The 26,647-nt window shown below is 41.9% G+C and overlaps 1 protein-coding gene across 2 annotated transcripts in view; it reads right to left on the bottom strand.

Annotated features, from left to right (window-relative positions):
• Positions 1-872: 872 nt before the first annotated feature.
• The window catches only part of cacna1ib (calcium voltage-gated channel subunit alpha1 Ib), a 232,969-nt gene continuing 207,194 nt past the window's right edge, over positions 873-26,647 (bottom strand). For both annotated transcript variants that reach the window (XM_030431025.1, XM_030431017.1), the window contains exons 34-38: positions 19,220-19,360; positions 15,173-15,307; positions 13,051-13,225; positions 8,924-9,141; positions 873-7,168 (exon numbers count right to left, since the gene is read on the bottom strand). In XM_030431025.1, coding sequence (XP_030286885.1) covers positions 6,533-7,168; positions 8,924-9,141; positions 13,051-13,225; positions 15,173-15,307; positions 19,220-19,360 — 1,305 coding nt within the window. In that variant the 3' untranslated portion in view covers positions 873-6,532. The remainder of the gene's footprint in view (positions 7,169-8,923; positions 9,142-13,050; positions 13,226-15,172; positions 15,308-19,219; positions 19,361-26,647) is intronic.

Genomic DNA, 26,647 nt, shown 5'->3' on the forward strand with positions numbered 1-26,647 from the left:
ACCAAATTTCATAGCATTCCATCCAACTGTAGCTGAGACATTTTACTTTAAAACACCAATTGTCAACAAAATGGTGGTTTTAAAGAAATCAAATAAAGGGATGTCCAAAGTAAGTCAGGTTCATCCTCTGGAGACCATGCAGATGTCAGGGGTTGCTCAGATCTTGCGGTCTGGACCAAAGGCGGCGAACAGAACAACCACCTGACAGCCCCGACATGGTCATGTCATCATGGAGTCATTAAACTAGCATGACCGCAAACAGCTTACAAAAACAGTAAAAAGTGTTTTCTCTGTCAAACAATTATATCGCTTTGAAGACATGAGAGAATAATCAAATTAACATCAAGCGTGCAGAACCAGAGATAGTATTTGGTGTTTGAAACTCCCCGGTAACAACCAGATCAAACACTAATCAAATGAGTAGCATTATAAAGGGTCACTCACAGCCTCCTTTGTGATAAACATTGCCTGGGTCGAAGCTTTTATGCTCCTGAAAAAAAATTATTTAGAAACATTCCTAAAAAACAGTCTCCTTCCCTTCATCTAACGGCGCCTGCACTCCACCAGCCAAAACAAGCTACAGGGGTTTTAAAAATCCAGCAGTGCTACAAAGCAACCAGAGTTTTTTCTGGGTGGGTACAGAAAAAAAAAAAGGATTAAATCTGAAGCAGAGCCCAAATCTATTGTTGACAATGTTCAAATATTTGACAGAGAGATTATTTCCCAGGATTCCCTCAGACTGAGCACATCAGAAAAAGACTGCAGAGATTTCACATTGTGTGTTGGGCCGCTGTGACAGCACAATGCCAGCCGAGGCATCTGTTTGCCGAGCTGAAGCCAAACAACACGGGAGGTAAAAAAACAGACTCGTCTTCAAAGTGGTTTCATTTTAATCCAGTGAGAGGAGGTTTGTATCCAAGAATCAAAAGTCTGTGTCGCTTACTACAGACAGCGATTTGCTGGGGATCGATAAACGTCTCCAAAATTACAAGTCACACTTCTAATCCATGCTCGCCGAACTTCTGTCTCTGCTTTGATCCAGTTCAGAGTGAATATCTGCAAGCATCACAAGTGGTAGACAGTTGACAGTGTTTTAGTGTGGCCCCCCATTTAAAGTCAAAATAACCGGAAGGTGCAGAGAAGAGAAGCAGTCCATGCATTTGATCGAATCAACCCACAGATGCGTCAAAGGTTTGGACAACAAGGCCAACAGCAGTTCGAGACTCACCACTGGCTATTTTTACGGACACCTGGGTACAATTTGTGGAGACCAAAACCGGCTATTAGAGGGTGAAAAAGATGCCAAACAGTGAAGCGGGGATGATTTCACCTGCAGTCAGTTATTCTATGCATAAGCAACAGGGAGCTGCTCAAGTGACCGATCCAAATTCCAGCCTGTTAGTTACTCTTGCAAAATCAGAAAAGCTTGACAATAAAAAATATTTACTCAATGTAACCACAAAAGAATACCTCTTTGTGAATCCTTGCTCATACGGGAGACTGGGGTAAGTCGAGTCAAGTTGAGCAACCCCTCGTTGCTGTGAAATGGTAAAAAACATTGATCATGTGACCAAATATTTAGAAGAAGGCATCATTTCATGGAGTCTGTGAAGGTAAGAACCACATGGGTAAAGTGGTTCTACATTTATTTCCAAAAAAACATTTTTTACTCTTGAAAGTGAATTCAGTCTATCATAAGTTTCATGAGAATTGTGTTTAGACCAGAATAGATAATTTTAAATTTGTTTTATACATCAATTGCTGTATCTATGAGCTACAGCATGAGGTCATAAACCTAGGATAAAAGTGCACCATTTTAGCTGTGGGGACTAATAAAGTCAAAATGGTAGCTATGGGGTGACTTGAGCCACCCAGCAGAGGTGAGAGATGGATGGATTGAGGGAGAGATGGGGATAGATGGAAAGAGAGGAAGATGGAGAGAGGAGTTTAACGAAGATGGAGAAGAGAGGAATGATAGAGGAAGGAAGGATGATGAGAGGATGAGAGTGTCAGTTCAGATTGTTCAAATGTGTTACTAGTCCATAACTGACCTTACTGTCAGCAAGGACACCAAGAACCTATGATACGGCTAAACTCATCCCGCTCCTATGTTCAACTTACCCCATACACAGGGTAAGTTGTGCCACAAGACCACTTTTTTTGGACATGCAATATTATCGAAACAGTCATGTTTACACTCATTCTGTTTGTTTGAAGGGATGCACAACATCCTGAATTATATGCAGATATATTAGTTAGTGACAAAACAATGATTGCCTTGATGTAGTGATCCTAAATATGAAAAATGGCTCATCTTACCCCAGTCCCCCCTATTGCCGCTTATATTGTCCAGAGCCTGAACATCTTCCCTTAAATTTGTCTCTACTGACTTTTAATAGCTTATTCTATCATAACCTGTAACTCATCAGGCTGATAACAACAACAGGAATGTCAGATGCATTGAATATCCCATTCACAGGTAATCGTTTGTTTCATTACAAAACATAAATCCAAGTCAGCACAGGGGAATTTTTGCTCAATTCACTGTCAAGATCCGACGCTTCTTTGGCACAAAGGAGTTGGACAAATCTTATCGGCGAAATGTGACATCTAGGACAACAATTGTATACTGCAACACATTTGTGTTTAAATCTGCAGTTAGTAACCATTTACATGTACGCAGTGATGAATAAGAAATGATGCATCTCTACTCCTAAATCTTCACCAATAATTGTCAAAGTGCAGCGAAGAATAAAAGCTGTTAGAAAAGAAAAACTAAGTAAAAAAAGGCACTATAAATGTTTTGTTGCTCTTCTTGCTCGGAGCATTTGTTGGCCGTATGAATGCCTCTTAGTTTAAGATTGAGCTCTATTCTTTTTCAAGGTAGACGGCTTATCAAAGAGACTGAAAGTGCTGTCGGAGGGACTTCATCAACTACGGAAAGAAAACTGCATCGAGGCAAAAACGAGTTACTTAACATGTGAAGTAAAGAGTACATTTTCTGTAAAATTAATGCAAGGAAAGGTTAAAAACCTCAGTCTGATTATTCATCAGCTCAATTTAATTAAGCGAGATATCACTACCCATATATTTCTGTATGAAGCCATTCCATTATGGATACTGTTTAATAACACTCAGTATTGGCAAGTAAAAAAAAAAAACCTTGGTTGTGAAAGAAAAACTCCAGGAGCCAGAGGTTGAAAAGCTATCTCACTTTTATATGACACTAGAATGACATTTAAGAAAACAGAAAAACAAAGAAAAAACACATGCATTTTGCAGGAACAAAAAAAAAACCAACGGGCTGGATGATGGAGGGAAAAAGAGAAAACACACTCTCCAACGCGCTGGAATACATGAATACATCATCATCCTTTCAGTGACCTTTTGAATCTCGGTGACATTTTATTTAATACATGAATTCATAAATATAATCTTCTCTCACCATATAGTATATCTATACGAGTCTCATACATCTAACTGTACATCTACTGTAGCATATTGCATATCTCGAATAGAGGGGGGGTAAGTTATTTAATGCTCCGTCTTCCCTGCGGAAGGGAGATAATACAATAGAATGAGAATAAGGAGGGAATGAAGACAGAGTAGAGGAAGAGATAAAGACTGAGGTTTCTTCTGTCTCATCTCAAACAACTACAGAATCGTCCTGCAGTGTTGTGACATTGACATCTTTGTATGATATGTATGAGTGTGTGTGTGTGTGTGTGTGTGTGTGTGTGTGTGTGTGTGTGTTATATGTGCTGCAGTGTGTGGTGTGTGTGTGTGAGTGCATTTTGGTCCACCTGAGGTTCGCCTGCTCTGGATTTGAAATATCGTGACATGACTAATATTATATGCTGGGTCATCACAATTTGTCAAAGTGTCTGACAAACAAGTGCTCGAAGATACAGGTTACACTATTTTGGACCACGCTGCTTCCCATACAATAAGGTCTCTTCTAAACTCTTGCTACACTCGAGCAGACCTGAGTCAAATAATCATTTGGGTTTAATGCAGCAAACAAAACCTGTGAATTTTCTGATTTCCCAGAAATCCGACCTTATATGAACATTCAAGAACGCTAACCCGGCGTTTAACACACATATGCAGGGCAACCTGAAGAGTATTATCTGCTGTCAAAGTGATATATGGGCTATTTAATAATGATATAATTAATAATAAGAGGGTTATAAAGGCAGTTTGATGTCATTGAGTTCAGCCTGATTCTGCAGACTGGTCTGACAGTCTACTCTTTTTATGTCAAGCTACCAAATTAGAGCCTCATTTGTTCAAAATACAAGATATGAGGCTAATGCTAGCCAGTGTTACAACAGTGGATTTAGCTGGACTGTACTGTAGCCAGTTTGAATTTATATTATGTCCTCTGAAGCCATCTTGGAATTTGATTTACAGGTCCAGTGTATAAGTAAATAAGATCAAGCCATGCTAGCAATTCTGCGCAGAGCAGTGCTTTTGCGCTAAATGCTCATGCTAGTACGGCAACATGCTCATAATATCAATTGTAACTAGTAGAACCATCTTAGAATTTCGTGTTAACATGCTATCACAAGCAAATTAGCACTAAACACAAAAGAACATTTGAGGTTGACGTAAATTAAATAAGATTTGTGGTTCTTTGTTCATAAACCAAAGTATCAGACTGAGTGATATGTGGACACAATGATGGCACTGGAGGAAAAATGGAGGTGGACACAAAAGTTATTATTGCAACTCATGCCAAGGGGAACATGAATATCTGTGCAAAGTTTTGTGCCAATCCATGTAGTGTATGTGGATTGATCTCAGTAGATAAGTGAAAACTTTGATTTGCTGGTGGTGTTAAAGAATCTCAATGCTCAACGTTTCATGGCAAGCCATTCAAAAGTTGAGTTAATTCAGTCTGGAAGGAAGATGCAGTGGTCAACATATTGACAACGCCATCTCTTCAGCCTCGCTGCTATCATGAGTAAAAGAGGGTCATGCATTAGGACTAATAGCAGGGTAGTTAGCATGCTGATGCATCTTTGAGCATCTCTCTTTGTCATCGCCTATGATTCATTGAGCTGTTCGCTGAAAAGTTTCCAGGTTAACCTTCAAATATTAAACTATCAGACACAAGCAACTCTTTGAAGCAGAGACTCTGTCGGCGTTTTGCAACTTGGAGAACTCAGATGACATCAAACTTTCTTCTTCTGTTATCTGAATATACATTTTATACTGAAACTCTTTTTTTTTGGAATATTTGTTTACCCTCTGCCTTGACAAGTAAACTTTTGACCTGTATGAATTACTGCAACCCACTTAACATCGAAGTAAATGTGCTCAAAGTCGTCTGATGTGCTGGGTATGATCAACACATTTCCAATTCATTTCTGTTCTTGGGGGATTTTGAGTGTTTTCTGAGTGTTACAACCTCCAGTTTTCAAGTCAATGTTCTTTTTCGTGACAGATCTGTCTTATATGTATGTGTTATTACCTTCAGAAAAGTCATTGAAAGTACTTTTGAACAGTATTTTGGGGATAAAAAGCTTCTTTTTTTGTTGTACAATTTGGCCCAGGTCTGCACTCAATACATTTTAGCCCTTTCATGGGTACGTAGAAAGCACAGAGTCCACTCTGAAAGTGGCCAACGTGTCCACTGACAACCCACATGTATTTTCAGCAGCAGTCAAATATCCATTTGTCTATTCAAAGACACCCTCGTCAGTTTTTGGACTAGTCAGGCTCCTTTGCTTGGTCTTGGTCTCCCTCTCCCCGACAAATGGAGACAAACATGTCTACATTCACACAACTCCAATACACTGAAGCTGAAAAAGAACACAGAAAATATACAACCTTTCAATTTTCTGGTGCCCAACGAATCTGCTAAGGAGGAAAAAAGGTTGTTCGATGCTACTGTAAGCGATGGTTATTACAAAAAAAACAAAACAGAACAAACCTGTACAAAGTTCAGATCTTCCTCAAAAGAAGCTTCAGAGTTTGCCATCTGTCCAATATTGATGACACTGTTTTTGCACAGCGGTTGAGGGCACGTCGGGTCAAGCAAGTTCTGTTTCTGAAATAGATTTATTTTTTTTATTAGCAGTTTCATTGAAGTAACATCACCTTGATAATGTTTGTTGGCCACTGTAATTATCAGGCCTGTTTCTGTGACGGATTTCCAAATATTTTGTATTTCAGGATGGCTCAAAAAGTAAAGCCCAGGACTTCCACGTCTTTCAAGGCTGAATCCTGGTTATCCGAAAAGGCGTAGCCCCTTGTCATTTTAGTCACTTCAAAAAGCGAACACGTATCCTGTGGAACAGAAGGGATGTCATAACTCAGAAGCAACTGTGATCTTTTTAAGAAATGACTGATCCCGACCAGCCAGATCCGAGGAGGAAAGAGCGAGAACAGACGATTCAAAGACGAGAGACGATTTCAGAATCGGGGGTTCACAGGACATGTACTGTATTAAAAGTCTCTCCCTGTTCTGTTCAAGGTCCAGAAATGCAAATGTTAAGAGTTCAACTACAGAGAGGCAACAAGTGTTTCATCTATTTTTCCTGGAGCTTGTGTCTGTGATGTCACTGTCCTCTTCCTCACCTCTCGCTCTTCCCTCCGTCCAGGGTGTGGACAGGTTACCATGAGCATCTATGCCGTGAAAGTGGCGTCCGTCTCTGCTCCGGGCAGAGAGATTGGTTTGGTCCAGTGAGCCTGTGCTGTTACATTTCTTTACCGGCGGGGGTGCCAGAGAGCCTGGGGTGAGCAGCGATGTCAGCGAGAGGCTGTTCAGCGTTTCTGACAAGTGTTCGCTGTTCAGGCTCTGGCGACAGCCATCCCCAGCCGCCCCTGTGCCCGTGTCCTCATCTGAGGGGTCCATGGAGTCCTGCCGGGGGCAGCCAGGGCTGGTGCTGCCACCACCGCAGCTGCTTTGACTTCTCTGGTGCCCCCTGGTGGCTTGGAGGTTGAAAGTAGTACTTCGTCTCTTTAGTAAAGGGTGGTCCTCGTCTCCAGGGGCCTGCTCCTTGGGGTGTAAGGTGTGGCTGGGGAGGGGGCAGAGAAGTGGCATGGGGAGATCCAGATCTCGAGGTGGAGAGACACTGAAGCTGAGCCCTTCCTCTAGAGTGGTCTGCAGACTGCCCTCTGAACTACCTGTGGCCAGGGAGGAGTCACTGTGGGACGGGTGCTGCACACAGAGGAGGGAGGTGTTTGGAAAGACAATGAAAAGAAGCAATTAGTCTTTAGTAGGCAAAAGATGAGTGGTGGTTCGGAAATATTAAACCTACGGTGTTACCAGTAAATTATCAAGATGCAAATTGTGCCGCCTGTCCCGCCCCAACAGATGCAATAAAACACATGTGTGGGTGAACCACAGGACGTTCACACAGAGCTGTAGTACAAAGTTTGCTAGCTGGTATTAACTTGTTATTCTGGAGACCAGAAAAAATGAAACGAAGGAACAAAATACCATTTTGCTTGCAAACCGTGTTTTCTACAAAGTCCGAATTTTCACATGAGTAATATTTATACTTCAGTTTGAATTATATTCTGATTATGTTGTGCCTTTAGACACAAAATGATTGAAACTCCGCTGGGTTGAGTCCTTCTCTTATATTTTCTGGGAACTGTGCTCATTTTTTCTCCATCCCTGCAGCCTGTCAATGCAACCATTGTCGAAGTTTTTCAAAGAGCACCTTTACAGATGAAAGAAACTGACATTTCTAAACATCAAGCAAAAGGGCAGACTTTTATCTGGGTTTAGATATTAAAGAAATGATTTAAAACATAGCCTGGTAAATTAAAATAAGGTTTAAAGCAGGTATTGGTGCAACAGAATTGTAAAATAAACCAAAGTTCAACCTGCAACCAATCCAGTGGTTCGTATAACGTTGTTGGCATGGTTGGTGTTGTTGGGTGTATGAGACCATAGGGCAGAGTAAGATATTATGAAAACGGAGAGATTGGCTGAAAAAGAACCAAAAGAGAGAAGATGCCGGAGAAGAAATACAGGAATAGGGTTTGAGAGAGACTGAACAATGTGAGCCAGGAATGACAGTGTGCACAGAGACGGTATCAGGCTCAAGGCTGGCCGGGCTAATTAGCTGAGTGCTGCAGAGCATTACTGTAGCAGCTGAGGATCACAGAGGCACTCAGACACGAGCTAAACAAACCTAACAGGTAGAGGAGAGGGAAAGAGAAAATCCGTCTCCATGGTTACCCAGGAACCAGAAACTAAAATAAGGGTCTTTTCACTCGTGTTTGTTTCATGCTCGAGCCAACGGAGGGGAGGTGTTAGATTGTGATCCCTAACTATAATTAATACTAAATGATTTCACCGGAGTTTCACACCGCAGAAGGACATCAATGGAGGATGTGTCAGGGTGTCGTGCGTTTGTTCACCATTTGGTAATACAATGATCTGTGTGTTCTCAGCTCTGATGAGCAAGATTACAAGTCGTTGCGATGTCCTTAAAGCTTCTGAAAGATGAACCACAAAAGGTTCCTGTTTCAGATCTAACCAAACCTCTCCGCAGCGACGCGTTGATTTCTGAGCGCCGTCACCTTTTGTAGACGATGAAGACGCTGCAGCTCACTTACTGCAGACAGATTGTAATAAATACACATTTCTTTGTCAGTGATTAGCACTGTTGTTACCTATATATGATGGCATATTGCAGAATCAAGCTCCCACATCACCATATTAGCACTACATGCTCGTTCTTATACCTCATTTGGCAAATCCCATCTGACGACCTGAAGTGTTTTTGATGGATGACAACTTTGGTTCACTGAACGTCCTCTTAGGAATCGTGTATTTACTCTGTTCCATCACGTCTCTCATGCGTCGCACAGAGAGACTGATGTCAGGTCCTTCCTCGTCCATCCATCCATCCATCCATGCACACAGACACACATGAATCCGCTCGTTTGTCCATAATACCTGCGAGCTCAGGGGCCTGCTGTTGGCTCCGGGTGAGCGGAGGGAGGCCCAGGAGGCAGGGGAAGCCAACCTGGACGGCCCCCTGTCTCCTGGGCTAACGCCGCTCCCAGGACTGCCTGGATGAGCCGCGGCAGCTGGGTGGAAGAAATCCGCTGGGAGGTGGAAAACGGGTGAAGACCCGCCGCCGCCACCTCCGCTGCAACTTCCTCCATCTCCATCTGAAAAGAGAAGGTTATAGTTTAATACAGCTTTGTCGCTTCTAATGTTCATACAACATTTGACACTTAGAGAAAAACCATGAAGAACCTCAATGCAAGATGATCCAACTGTTACTCAGCAGTATCATGACTCAAAACCGATGATCATGATCTCTTTATAGCCTCTGTAGAAAGGCTAGGAAAAATGGGGTACTGTACCACCTACAATAGGTACTGAGTTTCCTCCACAGACAGCTTCAAATAAAAACCATTCACACCTGAGCTCACCTAGCCTTAGCAACCCACATGAAGGCCCTAACAACTCTGAAACCCAGAGCCCACACATGTCCTTAACGACTCTATAAGGACACTCCCACACAGAGTTTAAAAGCCTGCAACTCCAGCTAGTTAGAACTGTAGGAGCCTGTTGGATGAAAGCTGAAACCTCTTTAAGAAACTGAAACAAGTCCAGTTGCCTACGATACAGGACTAAGATGGACTAGGGGTCGTTTATGTTTTACCTAAAGAGACAACTTTGTTTCCCCTGAGAAGGTCTGATTAGATGGTGTTTGTTCTGGTGTTTCTAACGGAGTCCCAGGCCTCATTCTTGTCTGTCTGCTCTATCATCCACAAACATGATAATGGCCTCCCCTGCTATGCCGATGACACGCAATTTTACATCTGCCTTACCTGATGGTATAGGCCCAGTGGTTCTCACGGCTAAACATCTTCTCCAGTTAAATAAGGACCAAACAGATTATTTTGATGTCAGGACACAGGCCAAAATTGGTGTTATTTCAATGTCTACATCTGTGGTTACACCTCAGGGTAACATTTGATAAGAGTTGGTGACAGTGTGTCTACAACAACTGTCATGTTGTGTGCAGTTGAACAGCTGACTTTGCCTTGAATGGCTCCATCTGCTCCAGTGATTGCGGCCATGTTACCGAGATGCGATGAGCCATCAGCATGCCATAACATGTCACTCATCAACATCAGTGTGTCTGTGTTGCCGCTGGCCTCATCTATCACGGCTTTAATTGCAGTGGAAGTCAATCAACTGTGTGGAAATATGAGACACGTCCTTGTGTGTCTGTGTCGGCTCCGGAGACGTTCAGAAACAGCCTCGTCTTATTTAAACGATACTATCAATGTCATGTCAAAGTCGAGGCTTAATGAAATCGTGGTGGTGAAATACCAGTGAGGGTCACACAACACTGATAGCGATAATAAGGATCGTGATGAAAGGTAACCCTGAAAGGATTATTTTAATATGATTGGATTCAGTTGGACCACTTCACTGTTGGATTAAAAACAACTCTCTACATAAAGTAGGTTTGACGGAAAAGAAAAACACTCAGATTGTCATTTACATAATTATTTAAATTAGATAATGGGGTTATATATCGCGGTTAAAAAGCTTTGTGTTTATTACCAAGTCATATATTTCCCTTTTCCACCAATATGCAACTAATTCTGCAGCCACATATTGAACTATTTTTGAGCATTTCATCCTCAAATCAACACATTTCAGAACTCAAATTCTCGCTAGTCAGTGACAAGCAAAGCAGGACAACCTTTGTTTTGGATACGGTGAGTTTTTTGTGCATTTTAACCCTATAAAGGCTGACATTAAAAAATTGCCAGAAAATTCTACTTTTTTGGAACTGAGATGATTATAAAACCTTTGAACAAAAATCAGTTAAAAACATTTGCTATATCATTTTGTTTATGAGATATTTTTTTTTTATCACATTTGATACATTGGGCATTTTTGGCAACTTTTTGCTCACAACAATGTTGATTTTAGATACAAAACAAATAATGCAAATAACACTTTGAAAGTATAGAACATTTCACAGCCTATTTTTTTCACTTTGTGGTCGGCACAAAAACAGTTTCTGTCCTTGTTCTGGCAAAGATGCACCTTACACCTTCACAGTAGACATGTGAGATGTGTTTGCTGGTGCAGTGCTTGCAAAATAGTGTATGTTTGTATTGTGGTAGGCATGATGTAGATTACATTACAAAAATGTGACATGACCATTCAGGGATGAAGAACCATATATACCTGCAGTATCGAATTTGATACACGCATTTGTAACATGGTTTAACTGTAATATAAAGAATGAATCATTGAGTAATTATGCATTGATTGAATACAGACCATATTTACTTGATACAAATGATACAAATGATCATATAGGGTTTTAAACCCAGATACAGGTGTGATAAGATAAGTGCTGATCAAAGAATCAAGTTCACAGTTCTGGTTAGGGTTTTTTCTTCAGTTGAGGTTTGTGGCCCTGAGATAAGACCTGACACAACCGTGAGTTTAGGGGCTGCCTTTGTGAATGAATGAATGAATGAATGAATGAATGATTGAATGAATGCTTTATTTCAAACATGTGAAAAATATATTACACTTGAAGCACTAGTCATTAAAACCCTTTGTATGTTTGAAAAGGAGTAGGAAGAAGCATTAGCTTATTAATTCCTACCCCTTCTCCACTTAGTACCTAGTACTATAGGTTATCTTACTTCCTGTGTATCCTGTTTTTTTTGTTTTTTTTAATACTCTCAACAAAAACAAACAATCACCAACAAACAACACAATAACTGCTTGTGTAAAAATAAAATAAATGACAAGTATGGCAAAATGTGAGAACCCTAGTGTTTGTCTTCTTCCCTGTACCTTGTAAATACCATCTGTTTGTACCGCTGTTTGAATTTGCTCATGGTTGGACATTGTCTGAGCTCCTCCGCTAGTCTGTTCCACAGTTTCACTCCACATATTGAAATGCAAAAGGTTTTTAAAGTTGAGCGTGCATACAGATGTTTTAGATTCAGTTCCCCCCTCAGATTATATCCCCCTTCGCTCGGAAAAAAACATGCTTGAATATTTACTGGTAATATGTTGTTTGTTGCTGTATACATGATTTGTGCTGTTTGGAAGCTTACCAGATCAGTGAGTTTCAGTATTTTTGATTTTGAGAATAAGGGGTTAGTGTGTTCTCTGTAACCAGTGTTATGAATTATCCTGATTGCTCTTTTTTGCAGAATCGACAGTGGTTGTACTGTAGATTTATAAGTATTGCCCCAAATCTCTAAAATCAGTGAATTGTAACGAATGTGGATTGATTTGTGGTCCAGAAAGTGTTTTGCTTTACTTAGTACTGAGATGCTCCGTGACGGTTTGCTTCGAACATGCTTTATGTGAGGTTTCCATGTTATTTTTTCGTCCATAATTACCCCCAGAAATTTATTTTCATGTACCCTTGCAATGTCCACCCCGTCTATCTGTATTATTGCTTGAGTGTTCATTTTACAGTTCCCAAATAACATGAATTTGGTTTTGTTTAAATTTAAAGATAATTTGTTTCTATCAAACCACCTTTTTAATTTGCACATTTCTTCAGTGATACACCCCAGAAGCTCCTGTGATTTGTGATTGGAAGATCAGAAGAATCCAATCTCTGAAAAACTTAAAACTGTAATGAGGCTCCTGGACTAAACCAAACCAAAAACAACCATGTTTGGCACACCTGCTTGGCCAAACAAGCATGTTTCCATGAATATTTTTCAGGGGCAAAATAATTTTCTAACACATTCAGTTTTTATCGACTCGGTTTCCAGAGGGAATCTGTGATTATTCGTTAATGCCACTGAGAAAGAAAACAAATTTATTATTATTAACTAAAAGTCTTGTGTTATTCTGCGATATAAATGTATCCGGTCGCTTTTAAAAATACATTCATCCACCAAAAACTAACTCAGCCATCTGGTGTTTGTGGGTTTCTCAAAGATAACACAGGAAAAAGAAAAGCATCGGTCGATTGTTTAAATAACTTAAACTGTTCATGGTCAGCAGCAAATCATTAAGAATAGTAATGTTCTTATGCTGTACCACCACCATGCGTACTCTGGTACCTGTGCAATGCGCCCCACTCAGCTGCTCCATCGAGGGAGTGTTCAGCCGAGGATGGACTCCGACCTCACACAAGTCCTGGACCCCCTCCTCGCTTCCTGAGGTGGAGGGATGAAGTCCTCTGTAGCCCCCCTGGGTGGGCAACTCGTCCGAACTACGGGAGTCACTGCTGCCCCTCTGACGGCGCGATGCATGATGGGAAAAGCGAGAGCACAAATTGAAGATAAGAGGAGCGGAGTGGAAGAGGGACAAAGAGACGCGGAGAGAACGAGCGTGATATCCAGGTGCACCGATGTTCAACGGAGCGCGGACGATATCAAACTCAAGCCTTTCATTTCCCCTTGTCATAATGGAAATCTGAGAACAATTTGTTTCCAATTTCAAAAAGGCTCCCTTTTCATGTCCCGTCCTTTATCCATCTATACAAGTCTGATTAAAACTGGATGTGGTAAAAAAAAAAAAAGAAAAAAAGAAAGTAACAGCGGGCTTCAAAGCTTCAAATTGCTCGGCTGTTGTTGTTGGTCGTAAACTGGATCAAATGAACTGGCCTTCAATAACGCACTGATGAAACGGGCCAGGTGGAGCCGCCGTGAGCCGACAGGGAAGTGTTCACGGGAAGATGGAGATATGAAAGAGGTGCACACACACACACACACACACCCCTGCATGTCCACATCAAGAGCACGGAGGGAGGCAGGTGTTTTAATCAAGACAGTAAAGCGTGTAAATAGTAATTAATGATGATAAGCAAGATGGAACGGGTGTGATGACATGAGTTGTGACTCCCAAAAGCCCCGAGGACGTGTACCCGTTAGTGTGTCAGTGATTATTAGGCTTAATGTCACACATCAGGGTTTTTCTCTCAGAGAAGCACCTTTAATGCTTGGCTGGGTAAAGTAAAAACTGTTTAAGGATACTGAAATATTCATTGGTAAATCAGTGTGCTGCTATCCGATGCCAGCCTCCACTTTTCTAGTTTCAGGCTTTCCAAAAGGCCACACAGCTAACTGGCCCACAGTCAGTGCTGCCGGTTCATCCCAGAGGTGTCGGAGTCGGACCTCTGTGCAGGCCAGTCGATTTCTTCCAAACCGAACTGGGAATATAATATTATTCTTTTATGGACCTTTAGCACGGGGCGGTGCCATGCTACAACAGGGGTAACACACGCCTCCTGGCAACACATTTACACATCACACACACGCACCGCACTTTGTGTAAGGACTGACAGCTCAAATCCATGTGCGTCTTCATCAGAATCAAACAACACAGAGACTCACGTCCTCTTAAGTAACCTCCTCCAGCACAGGCCGGGAAAAGAGGAGGAGGAGGTCAACTCATTTAACTTTTCTTAACTTACCTTAAAGCATGTGAATCTTTCTATAACTTTGGTGTTTATATTTATTATTGATATTCAGAGTCATTTTACATGATATTTACTATTTACAAGTTTGCTGTTCCAATTATGAGCCCCACCCACATGCAGTTGATTGGCCCCTCCCCTTTTATCCAGCCTGCTCTGGACTCTGGTCCTGATTAGTGGAGGTTATTTGAGAGGATGTACCCAGAGGAAAATTTGACTGCTCAAAGCTTGCTCCTTTACGGCTATGGAGCCGTAAAGGAGCTCAATGAGAGTTCTCATTCCAGTCTCGTTGTAGTCTTTTTTGGTCTCAAACATTTCTCATTTGTTTCTCCTAAAATTCCTTAGGAGCAATAGGTGAGACTTGAGACTTTACCGCTTAAACCTTGCTCCTTTCTAGCACTGGCAACTTCAGTGAGAGCTTGATGAGATCTCCTTTGAAACTTACAGGGAGCCCAAGTTGAGATTTTCTGCACCTGTTTCTCAGGAGAAACAATTGAGAAACAGGAGAAATCAGCCACAGCCTCACTTTGGTCTCACATAGATCTCATAGTTGTCTAGGAGAAATGAATGAGACACTACTGAGATCTCTTTTCCAATTTTCGTTTCCTCTGGGTGAGTCTGATGAAGACACAGAGTTGAAACATCAGTCCTTATCATAATATAGCTTGGTGCCTAAATAAATCCATGTGCTCCAGTAGAGTTCACCCGGTGTATCTCAGAGAGGAATCCATGAGTGTGAAATGACGGTGAATGTGCGTGACTACCTGGCTGTCTCTTACCAGCAGCTGGTAGCTGCTGTGTTCGTCCAGGCTGAGGTCGTCAGGCAGCGCCAGAGACGATGACTTGTCTGACAGCTGCTCCGACATCAGAGACGCCTGCTCCACCTCCGCCAGTTTGATCTGTAGGAGAAGAACACAAGGACGCTCGGTCAATTTGCATCGACGGTACGATTGATCGACAGGTGGTGATGTCACCGCACACTGCGGCTTCTAGATGTCCAGACAAAAAAAAAAAGAGATGCATGCTGTTAGATTTAGTAAAAGGGCGACTGGGTAAAATGCATATTTTTCGAACTTAAATCTTAAATCACCAAAAGTACATCTCGAGGAGAAGGCGTACTCAATTTAACAAAGGGTTCCTGAGCCTGGGTTACAATAACAACATATTTATGCTGCACTTCTATCAGTTTCAAAAGTAAAATGAATGTTTTCCACAAAATGTTGGCGATCAAAAGAGGCTTAACATTTAAAACTTAAACCAACAAAATGTAAATGATTGCAGACACGGAAATGTCGCATTTGAAGCGGTGTGACTTTTAAAAGTTTCCTCAAAATACACATCGCGTTATTCGATCAGTTTCAAGTGTTCAGTGTGTTTACGTCTGTAAAATCATGGACGCCACTCAAGTAAAATTCAATCAGCACTACAGAACCAATATCTCAGAACATGGAACATAGTTAAGTTGTTTTTTTAATTAACACACAGTGGATGGAGGATGAACACAATTTGACCACATTGTAAGGAGAGATTTTCAGGGAGAGGAGAATAAAGAGTCCTGTGTGAACTGAAGGCCACATTATACACACATTTCAACACCTTTTGTATCTACAGAGAGAGCAGTGAAGTAAAATAAGCTGTGGTTATTTCATCTCAGGAGAAAAAAAGAGCTGCTGAGGGAGGTCACAGTGTTCACGTGTGTTCTGATGTCTGAACCACATCCACAGTGAGCCGCTGTGACTCACACGATGACCCGCCCCCACATAAATAACTACACAGCTACAGATTGAAGTGTGCAATCTGCATATACTGAACATCGGGTTGAAATCATGGAATCACCTCTGCACCGAGCTGAAATGGAGCTCTAGTTCCCGGCCGTGATTGATTCACGCGTCCGTGTGCGTCACTACCGAATGGACAGATTTGAGTAAATCGCTTGATGTTGAAAACGTGTGATTGGACCTGAGAGAGAAATGTCATGATTGCACGAGACGGGGGAACATTTCTCGGGCGTTGGTGAAAAGGCCGACATTTTACAGGCGAGCCCTGCAATATTAGATGAAGCTATTTGCATCTTTATAAAGGATACATACTCTGTATTTCCTGTATCTGATTTAAATTGGAATGAACTGAAATTATAAAAAAAAAAAAATACCATGTACAGTGTGTATATCATGGAACCTCACTACTTCTGATAACTTTAAGGGGTTTAAAAATGTGATTCCGTCAGCATCTTCCTCTCAGCACTAGCCGTTTTTATACTGGAGAGCAAGTCGCCAATGTGGCCGTCCTTTTTGCGGCTAGGTCTGTGGATTTATACGAAGGGGGTGAATTAGTGGTCTGTTTTGGTCCGCCAATTTGACGCATCGGAGGGTACACTTTTTTCCACCTCCATTGCTTTGTAAATCCGAGCCGTCGATGTGCCGGCAATTGTGTGAGATGGGTGGAGGTGTCGATGACCTGCACTGTTGTGCGACCCACAGCCGGGGAGTTTTAAAACCAGGAAACAGCTGATCACAGCAGTCAGTCCATCACTTCATCCGTCGTCAGACGTCAAGCTGAGCAGCTGGACAGCCGCTGAGATACAGGAGATGCTAGCGTCTCCTCGGTCTCTGTAGCTGTCTTCGTTGTCCGCTTGTTGTTGTAGCGGCAAGCTAGGAACAGTCGCTACTTTCAAATTAAAAGCCCCCCGCTAAGAACCCAGTTCTAAACTCCAATGAGGTGCAATGTAAAGCTCTTATTTTGAAGACAAATTCGACCTGTTTTCACTGTTCACGCCAAACTTCGTGCTTCACGTCACGTCACATGTTTACGCCTACCACAGTGGAGGCCAAGTGGCGGCTTTTTGGAAAAGAAGGAATATTACACCTCTCTTTAAGATAGACAAGGCGGCACATTGCAGCCTTTACCTTGCTGCAAATGTGCCACCTTTTCTATCTAAAAGGGGCTTCATGACTGCAACATTCACAGATGACGGTCACACACGGTGTCATTGAAAACAAGGACATTGCGCCGCAGCTATGAAAACACCATTACAATACTGTACAGTGCCTTGATTGCAAATTCATTGCCCATCTGCATATCTATTGCAGAGATATAAAGGAGACCTTCTTCTCACCTTGCTGGGATTTTTCTGGGGGGGAAAATGGTTTTAGTGAGGATATATTTCACATTTATCCGAGCAGAGCGCGTTCTCAATCTCGGGCATTATGGATTCGCGCAAGACGGTTTTTTTTCTTTTTTTTTTTTTGGCTGCAAACTTCATTTTGAAATCATTACACCTCATGGGTAAGACGGCTTATTTGAATAATTTATTTGGATTTTCATTATTTTCCCGGAGCTAAAATTAACCGCAAGCGGGAGCAGCATATGGCTCCGGGAAAAAAAATAAAAAAAAAAGTAACACAGCAGGACAGTATTTTTAGCTGTGGGGCTGGCGTGACCAAACGACGGTAGATATTATGGTATATAACAAAACACAGGAAGTTCCAAAGCTTTGGAACATGTGAAGGATTATTTGCAGTTCTTGATAATGTATGTGTTGCGTCTTTTGAATGCCCTGGTGTTACATCAGGGGGGGATGGATGCACAGATATAAAAATAGATGTAATTTACTAGTGAACTGTGTGAGCAGGAAGGGGAGTGGAGGATGATGCTGGTTCACTGAGATGTTTGATGTTACACTGACTGGGGGATACAGATGCCTACGTTGTTTCTGCTGGTGCGGTCTGGCAGAGCTCTACATATTCATGAGAGTTAGTCATGTTCCTTCCATCTGCTAACTGACACACAAACCGCAGCTACTGTGATACGGTAAAGCCACATACAGTACATTAATATGATAGTCGGACATGTGTTTCTCTCTCTCTCTGTATTTCAGGGGCAAACACACTGGGTTCGTTTTCGTCTGCGGACCTGGTTTGTGTGAAGAATCTCACGGCGTTGAGCTGCACAACCTGGTGGAGAACTGCTCTGATTATTGCTGTTACCATCTCCCCTTTAGTACCGAGGAAAGGTTCAGACCAAAGGGGACGGTGTCAACGGATCATTCAGGAATCCCTCATGCTGCAACAAGGATATGATCCCTCACCGGCTTCCCACTAGTGAGTTTTAAGTGAGTTTAATAGCACTCCCTGCCGATTAGAAACACAGCTGCCAGACGTAGAACCAGATATCTGGGCAAAAGGTTTCCCTGCACCACCCAGAGCCTCGATTATTATGCTACAAGATCTGTAATGACTCACGTAAAAAGCTGTAATTCAAACTGAATTGGTACAAAGGTGTACTTTAAGCTAATTCATACTTATTTGCACTTTGTATAGTGGATATAAATGGACAAAAACGTAGCTGTTCTGCATAGCTTTTGTGTTTATATGTGGGTTAAGAGGAAATTTATTTGAGTTTATGCCTTCAACATTGCCGTTTTTTGTCTGTGTGCATTTGCATACACTTTGTTAGATGATGCATCTCCGTGTGATTGACAGCTCGGAGATGCGCCAGGTGAATCACACCCACTGTGATGCGATTACCGCGAGTTAAGAGGTGAGAACAAAGGTATGTAAATCTAGAGCGTTAAACAACAACTGCCGTAGCACTACTGAATAGAAAATAAATCTGCTACATCTAATGTGCGGGGGCGAATAATGTAAAAAAGAAAGGAAATTAAAGCACAATGCACCTTTTATTTAACGTGGCTACTGGACTACAAATAAGAGCTTCCTGGCTTGAATGAAAAAGATGGAGGGGATGTGTTTGTATGTGTGTGTTTGTATGTGTGCGTTTGTATGTGTGCGTTTGCTGCTGATCCCACTGACCTCTTGTGAGTGGCCCTTACAGTCCTTGCAGACGGGAGGAGAACAGTAGTGGTGGAAAACGGAACCGGAGAGGTTGTCGATCATGTCCCCCTCTAACGAGTCCTTAATCAGGAGAGACACACTGTCCAGCCACTGGCTCTCCTGCAACACACACACAAACACACTGCATTGATTTTTCTTGACGTTTTTGTAATTAGCATAAAGTACAGCTTGTGATATTAGAACTCAAGAGAAGACATTGTACAGTTTTGGTTGGCAGCTATAGAAATAAATATATATATATATACATATATATATATATATATATAAAATCATTTATAGCATGCACAGACAGTTCTATGGACGCACATTATGGTAATTAATCCAATTAAAGCAGTAAAGTCAGATACATACTGTTCAGCCTACTTTAGCACTAACTCTGCCTCTTATCTTTAGTTATAAATAATACAAATGTATGTATATAAACATTCTGTAAACATCATATTTTAGGGATTAGTTGATATATTTTGTAGAACATGCAGATTCAGACAGTGAGCTTTTCACCTTCACCTTTCTTTTAAAGCAGAACTAAGAGTTAAGTTTTAAGTTAGGTTGAGTTAAGTTTCCCCAGGGTAGCTGTTTCCCTGTGCTTTCAGTCTTTATGCTAAGCTAGGCTAATCATGTCTTCTGATCTCACTCTGAGGAACAGAGGTCTAAATATGTGCAGATCCTGAAATGTTGAAATACTTTTTAATTCCTTGTAATCGTGTCAGTCACAGATAACCATCCAGCAACTAGCCCACATGATGTCTCACAGGAAGTAACGTGCCAGACTATTTCTTGCCAACCAGTGCAGAGAGTCCAGGAAGTTACTGGTCCCAGCCAAGAAATAGTCCGACCCATGACCCTCGGTAAGTCTGTTAACTGGTGTTGTTGCACAAATAACATTCCCATTGTTCCCAGTCTTCATTGCTAAGCTAAGTACTCACAAAGACTTTGTGACAGATGCCTTGTCCGCCTCTCTAATCTACTTGCAGCACCACCATCTTCCTCCTCCTCCTCTCCTTTCTCTCCCTTCATCCGACTCTTTCCTCCCCCCATCTTTTGTACGACATCTGTACTACACACTCCACCTTGTGTTGTTTAATTAACAGCAATCTGCCGGAGCCGGTGTTATTCAGCTGCTGCCAGCAGGTGTAAGACAGATATCGATGACTTTAGCCTGCTTAAAGCCGAGCCAGAGGGCCAAATGTGAATGTCAGCGTTGTAAGATTAATTACATGGCCCCCTTAAAAAAACGAAACACCGGTCTACTTTACATGGCTTCAATTCCCTCTGAGGCGACCATCGGCCGTCGTGGGACCTCCTTCTCTCTCCCCTTGGTGCCTCGTTCTCGTTGTTTAGGGATCTCGATTTTTCATCATCCAGGAAATTCACACATTGGTCTCATTGGTCTTTGCCCATCACATGTCTTTTCAGTAATTATTCAAACCGATCTTGGCAATTAACCTGATCAGTACAAAAGTATCGTAGCTACGTATATCATCAATCCACAAAATTAGTCAAATATTTGGACTGACCTAGAACCAACATTTTCCGGCTCACATTTCTTTGCATTCAAATGATAAAGTTGGACAGAGAGTTGGCCCCAAACTGTGTTGTACTGTTTACTCCTTAGATGATTTATTATTTTCCAAGATGCTCGCTTTATTCATCATCTTAAATGAGAGGAAATGTGGTTGGAAGCAGGTAAAGGTCAAGTACAAAGCCTACAGTTGGTATTCTGGGGATCATTTTAGTGTCTTTGTAGCTAATTAGCAGTTGAATTTCCATTTGAAGCCAAACCAAGTTTTTCTGTATCTCTGTCTCGCTCCTCGTATAAGGTAAATGTTTCCATGTCAGCTCACCTTTTCCTGCTGCCACGTTTAAAGTTTAAACTGCTCGTTCCCCTCTGGTTTCTGCTCTTTTCTACTATTTCTCTCCACGTGAGAGCTTCTGCGAAGGGTGTGAGGTGAAGAGGGCAACCGGTCGATAGTCGGACCTTGGCAGCCCCCACTGAGGTACTATACGCACACACACACACATTGTTTCAAGTGAGTGTGGGGAGATGCACAGCGAGGGGTGAGGCGGCCTGATTGATTGGCTAAGCTGGGGGGCCTTGGTTGTGGTAAATGGAGCCCATGACCCTGTTTGATCCACTGCACTGCCATCTGGTTCCTCCCATCAGGAAACGGTCTGATCCACTCTGAATCCCACACTGTGGATCGTCCAGCTTTTCAGTTTATTTATTAATTTATTTTTGATGTTTTTCTTTTCCTCAAATCCAAGATATGATGACTTGAAGACAAAATACGTCTGTGCATGTGTGTGTGTTTGTGTATATATATATATGAAAATATGCATGCAGCCATCAAGCTGACTACAGTTAAAAATGAAGAGGCGCTCCATTAAAAGGTAATCATCCCTCTTGTTTTGTCTCCTTTCTCTCTCTGATGAGGTTTTTTTTTGTGACCTTCATAATTACGTCCAGTGAGTGTCCACTTCAAGACGTTTGATTGGCTTTTTTTCCCCACTCATCTTTTGTTCATTCATCACCACAGTCATCTAGTGCCGGAGTCATTAGCAAGTGAAGTGCTTCCAAGAGCGTGAGCTGGTCAATGTGCAATCTGAATAATACTGGTCCGCCGGTGTTACGCAGTTGTTTTATTCAGAATTAACTTATTCCAGATGGTTTGCACCTTCTGTCAGGTTATCCATTTTTGGACTGAGTGTGGAGTTAAAGGTGGGATTCTACACCTGGGCCCTTATCTTTCCTTATTCGCATAATACAGCAAAGACAAAACCGCAATGATTCTGTTGGGAACTTATTTATGAACTTCTATGGACTTCACAAAGTCTCCACAGGGAGTCTTAATGATCCCAGAGAACAGTGGGAATGTATTGAGTTTCTGCAGAGAGATACAATACATATACAATAATAAGACTGGAATGAGATGTTTTAATGAGCGTTGTGTTCTATTGGCTCGTTCCCGCTCTCCCTTTGCACCCTTTTATAAGAGGAAGCTGCATCTGTAAGTATATGCAGCTCTGATTATTGTTTGATTTGTTCGCCTGGTTGCTGCACACTTTGTTGTTTGTGCTCCTCACTTGTGTTATTTATCCCTGAGACGAGACGTAGATAAGTGCCGTAATGCCTCCGAATTGATCGCACTGCAAAACGGCAGGAATTTATCTTTGTGTCGAACTTTTAACCAAAGAATTTGTGACGGTTACAACGAGAAGATGTAATCCCTCTCCAGTGATATTTAAAGTCTGATCCATTATTGGACTTCTGTGTGCTTAAGTACTTTTTTATGCAAAGTTTAACATCCCTCTTACTTTTGTATTTGTCTTTTTTTTTTCATTTATACTTATTTTCCCTTCGCCGCCGTGTCTGTCTTGACTCTGGTTTCTGTTGGCTGAGTGCTCCATGGGAGAAAAAAAAGAAACATCTTAATCTCAATATGAATTGCTCACAAAAATAGGCCCAACACTGCGCTCATATCCCGACAAAGCCATCTGCTGGCTAATCAGAAGCAAGATTTTAAAATACAATGAATATAAGACGACACGCGTAAAGACTCCCGCCTCGTTCTCATTTTTAACTCCTCTCCTGGTTAAAAATACCAGTCGGCTGACAGACAATGAGGTATAAGCACAATGAGACTGTGGCGGAGCCTGCCACCCACTCACAATCTCCCAGTGTCTTCCACAGCGAGCCTCTCTCTCTGTTCTCTCCTCCCCTCCTCTCTCACCCACTGATTTGGTGTCATTCTTTAAGATGGATGACAGTATTCATTTCCTTCGGTCTGACATAAAGTAAAAAAGATGACTCGGGTTCATTCAGTTCCCTTGCACATTTTATAAAACACACCAGTGAGTCCGTGAGAAGTCGGGCTCAAGTCCAGATCATTTTAGCTCAAAGGTTGGACATTAGGATCGTAACTGTTGGGCTGATTATAGTTTCGATAGTGTGACAAGTGATCGGAAGAAGTCTGAGTCTATTTCAGTCTGGCCAGATGGTGTCGTCGGTGGGAGACAAATTCAAACCGTCTCTGAGTCAGTAATTGCTTTTTCAGCCACTCGTGTAAACCCACCATGACGCCAATCATTTGTTTGGTGACTACAGTTTTGAGGTTGAGTTTTGCGTTACGGCTGTCACCATTTTGATTTACAGGGGACAGAAGTGACCATATCTGGACAAGAGGGTGGAGCCTAGCAGAGAACCCAAGGATGCTGGCCATGGTCACGACTTTGAAGGTCACAAAGACCATCATTTACAAAATATTTACAAAATGAGCATCATGTCGTACTGGAGAAGACTTTAAACTTACATACAACCGTTTGCTGAGAAGTTTGAGACATCTGTGACAACTTAAAAGCTTTGTGTCCAACCAGAGTACCCGACACTTCTCATCCCAAGTAACTACTTGCTGATGTGTTTGGTTTGTAGCTACAAGCAGCAACCCCAAAACTCCCATACTTTTTCTAAACCTCCACCGAGTTCCTCCAAACGTTCCCAGTCTCTGAGGAAGGTCCTGGCAGTGGGACCGCAGCCAAAAAAATCAACTTGTTCTAGTTTGTGCTTGTTGCTGCTGCCCCCAAGTGGCAGAAAAATCCAAAATGTTGGTTTACGCTTTGCCTCACTTCCACCTCCAGTCCTTGTTTCCAGTGTCTCTAAATCCACAACTGCATCAATGAGCATTTTTCCTCAATGTTTTTGAGGACATCGATTGAAATTGAAATTGCTCGATGTATTCTCTGCTCCACTGCGTCTTGTATCTACTGAATTTCTCCATTAAGTGTTTGTTCCAGTGCATGTTCCGGGTGTCTTGACCTTATACGTTTCCGCGCCAAAGGTCTGTTCCCAGCTTTAACATGACTGATGAACTTTATCTGCAGTATATTTCCAACCATATGAAGAATTAATGGGAGTAGGCCCAGACAGGCTCTTTGTCGTTGTGTCTTTCTTGGTCTAAGGCACAGCCAGCAATCAGATGCCAACACCCAGCTCCCTCTACTAATCAGCGTTTGTGTTTACGGGGTCATTTCTAATGAGCCACCTTGCAGTTTACCCAGCACTGCTGTCACCTGCCCAGACGCATTAGAGTTAAGGAGTAAACACTCCACCGTAGACTCGCTCGGTGCAAACACACCCTCAGTCGCTCTCGGTGATCACTCAGTCAAAAAGTTAAATCACAGCCGTCGATCACTGAGTCACTCATTCAGCCACCTGCTCAGTGACTCGCTGCAGCACCCGGTTACTTGCCCTCATCTAATTTTCTCTCTCTCCCCATCTGTTGGCCTCAATTGTCATTTTTATATTTGTTCTATTTTCCCTCCTTCCGTTTCTTGACTCTCGTTCCCCCCCACTCCCTTTGTTTCTGCCTTTGTTTATTTACCTGTTTTTTTTCTTTCCACCTCTGCGAGCGAAGATCTAAAAATACCTGTTCTCATCTGCAGGTGCTATCATTTTTTAGGTGAGTGTGATTATACATGTAGCTTGCACTGACTTGCTGTTTGAGTTGCAGCAATCAGGGAGCTGAAGAATGAGAGCCTCCGCCGCCGCTGCCCCCACTCCTGGTATTTTTAGAACGGTGGAGACAGCCGCCATTTAATATCCGTGCACGTGTGTGTCTTTGCTCGTGGTTCCTCCGCAGAAGTTTTAGTGACGTGTCGTATGTTCTAATGCATGTATGCATGTATGCACGCAGGTGTGTATAAGTCATCAACACCTTGTATTTGAAAAAGGTAGTGCTGCTGTCTGTCATGAATAGAAAATAACTCCAGATGTGCAGCAAAAGATGTGCAACAACTGTTTTATAAAGTGAAAAAATTAGAAATGAATCCTTCATAATAAACAAGATAAACATGCTAAACATGTGTTGGAGCTGGATTCAGCAAACTCTAAACCCATCAAGACCGAGGACACACATTAAAAATGCTTTCTAAAACCCAAGACATTATTTGAAAATACCTCTTAAAACCTGAGGGGTTTCTGAAAAAACTTGTCAATGTTCACTAAAAGCTTTATTTCTGGAACAAATAGAAAACCCTGAGAGCTTAAGACTTTGGCTTTCATTAGTAATTTTTGCCTTTGTGTGTTCATTAACGAATCACAATTCATTTCCTCAGTCACATGTCTCAAAAGTGACAACATCAACCAAAACATGCTCTGCAAAAACGTTCTCGTCTCAACCTGATGTATGCCACCGCTTCACCACGAGGTGTGTGCTCGTGAAATACAATCTTCTGCAAAGTCTACGCCCACCTACACTTCTATATATGTGTTCTGCTCCGTTTGTGGCTGTGCTTCATTCACAAAATGTCAGCTAAGAGTAAAAAAAAGAAGAAGAGTTTTACATCACCGAGCTTCAAACAGTGCTTTTGTAAGTTGGCAGATGAAAACGTAACAGATGTAGCGGTGTCAGCGGTGTATTGGGGGAACCGGAACAAAATCAAAATATGAATTCAGAAGCTAACAACATGTCAGAGTGAGAAAAGTGAGAGAAAAGAGTGGTTTAACATAAAGTTAGATGCTATGAAATGTTTCTCTAAAGAAAAAGGGGTCCCTGATCTTTATGGGAGGCAGCTGGTTGAGTGACACAGGAAAGAGAACAGGCCGTACGCCAGGTGACGTTACAGCAGATGTTCGTTCTGACAGCAGAAAGACACTGACGTAGTGAAAGAGTTTTCCTAATTGCTGTTCTGTAGTCTACAATTAGCCAAAATTATCACACAGATCATAAAATAACAACAAAATTAACAAGAAAGGGCAAGATAATTAATTTTGCATTAAGTTTGTTTCAGTTATGCATTTTCATTTTAGTTTATTTCTGTTAAATCTCCAAAGTCATACAGACTGAGGCATTATTATTCATGAGTGTTTTCCTCTGCTGTGGAGGACACTGTTCATGACTCATACAGATAAACTGTATATATGAGAAAACTTGTGCAGGCGGTGAATTCTTTTAAATCATCACAGAGGTCCAATTGTTTGTTATCCTGCTGCTGCAACTTATAGGTATTTCCGTTGTAGATTAATCTCTTGATCAATTAGAACATAATGAAGCATGCAAATCAGAAGTTCTGGGATCTGCAACTTGCTTGTTTTGTCTGAAGTCGTCTAAAAACATACGGCAAAACAGCAAATCCTCACACACGAGAGGCAGAAACCATCCGATTCGCCCTCAGACTGATCTTCTGGTTAGAAAACAACACCTCTCAGGCTGTCACTATCAACGATAAGATCGGTGAATTTGTGATTATATTGTTGAATGACCAGTGATTCATCAGCCTGACACTGTCGTCTGAATTCAGACAGGCTTCTTTGCTGCAGGGGAGTCTGCACTTGGGAAATCAGCAGCCTCACAGCTCATCAGCTCATCACTCATGATCCCACAGGATTAG

The sequence above is a fragment of the Sparus aurata genome, chromosome 1 (genome assembly GCF_900880675.1).
Source record: "Sparus aurata chromosome 1, fSpaAur1.1, whole genome shotgun sequence".
In the NCBI taxonomy this organism is placed as follows: Eukaryota; Metazoa; Chordata; class Actinopteri; order Spariformes; family Sparidae; genus Sparus; species Sparus aurata.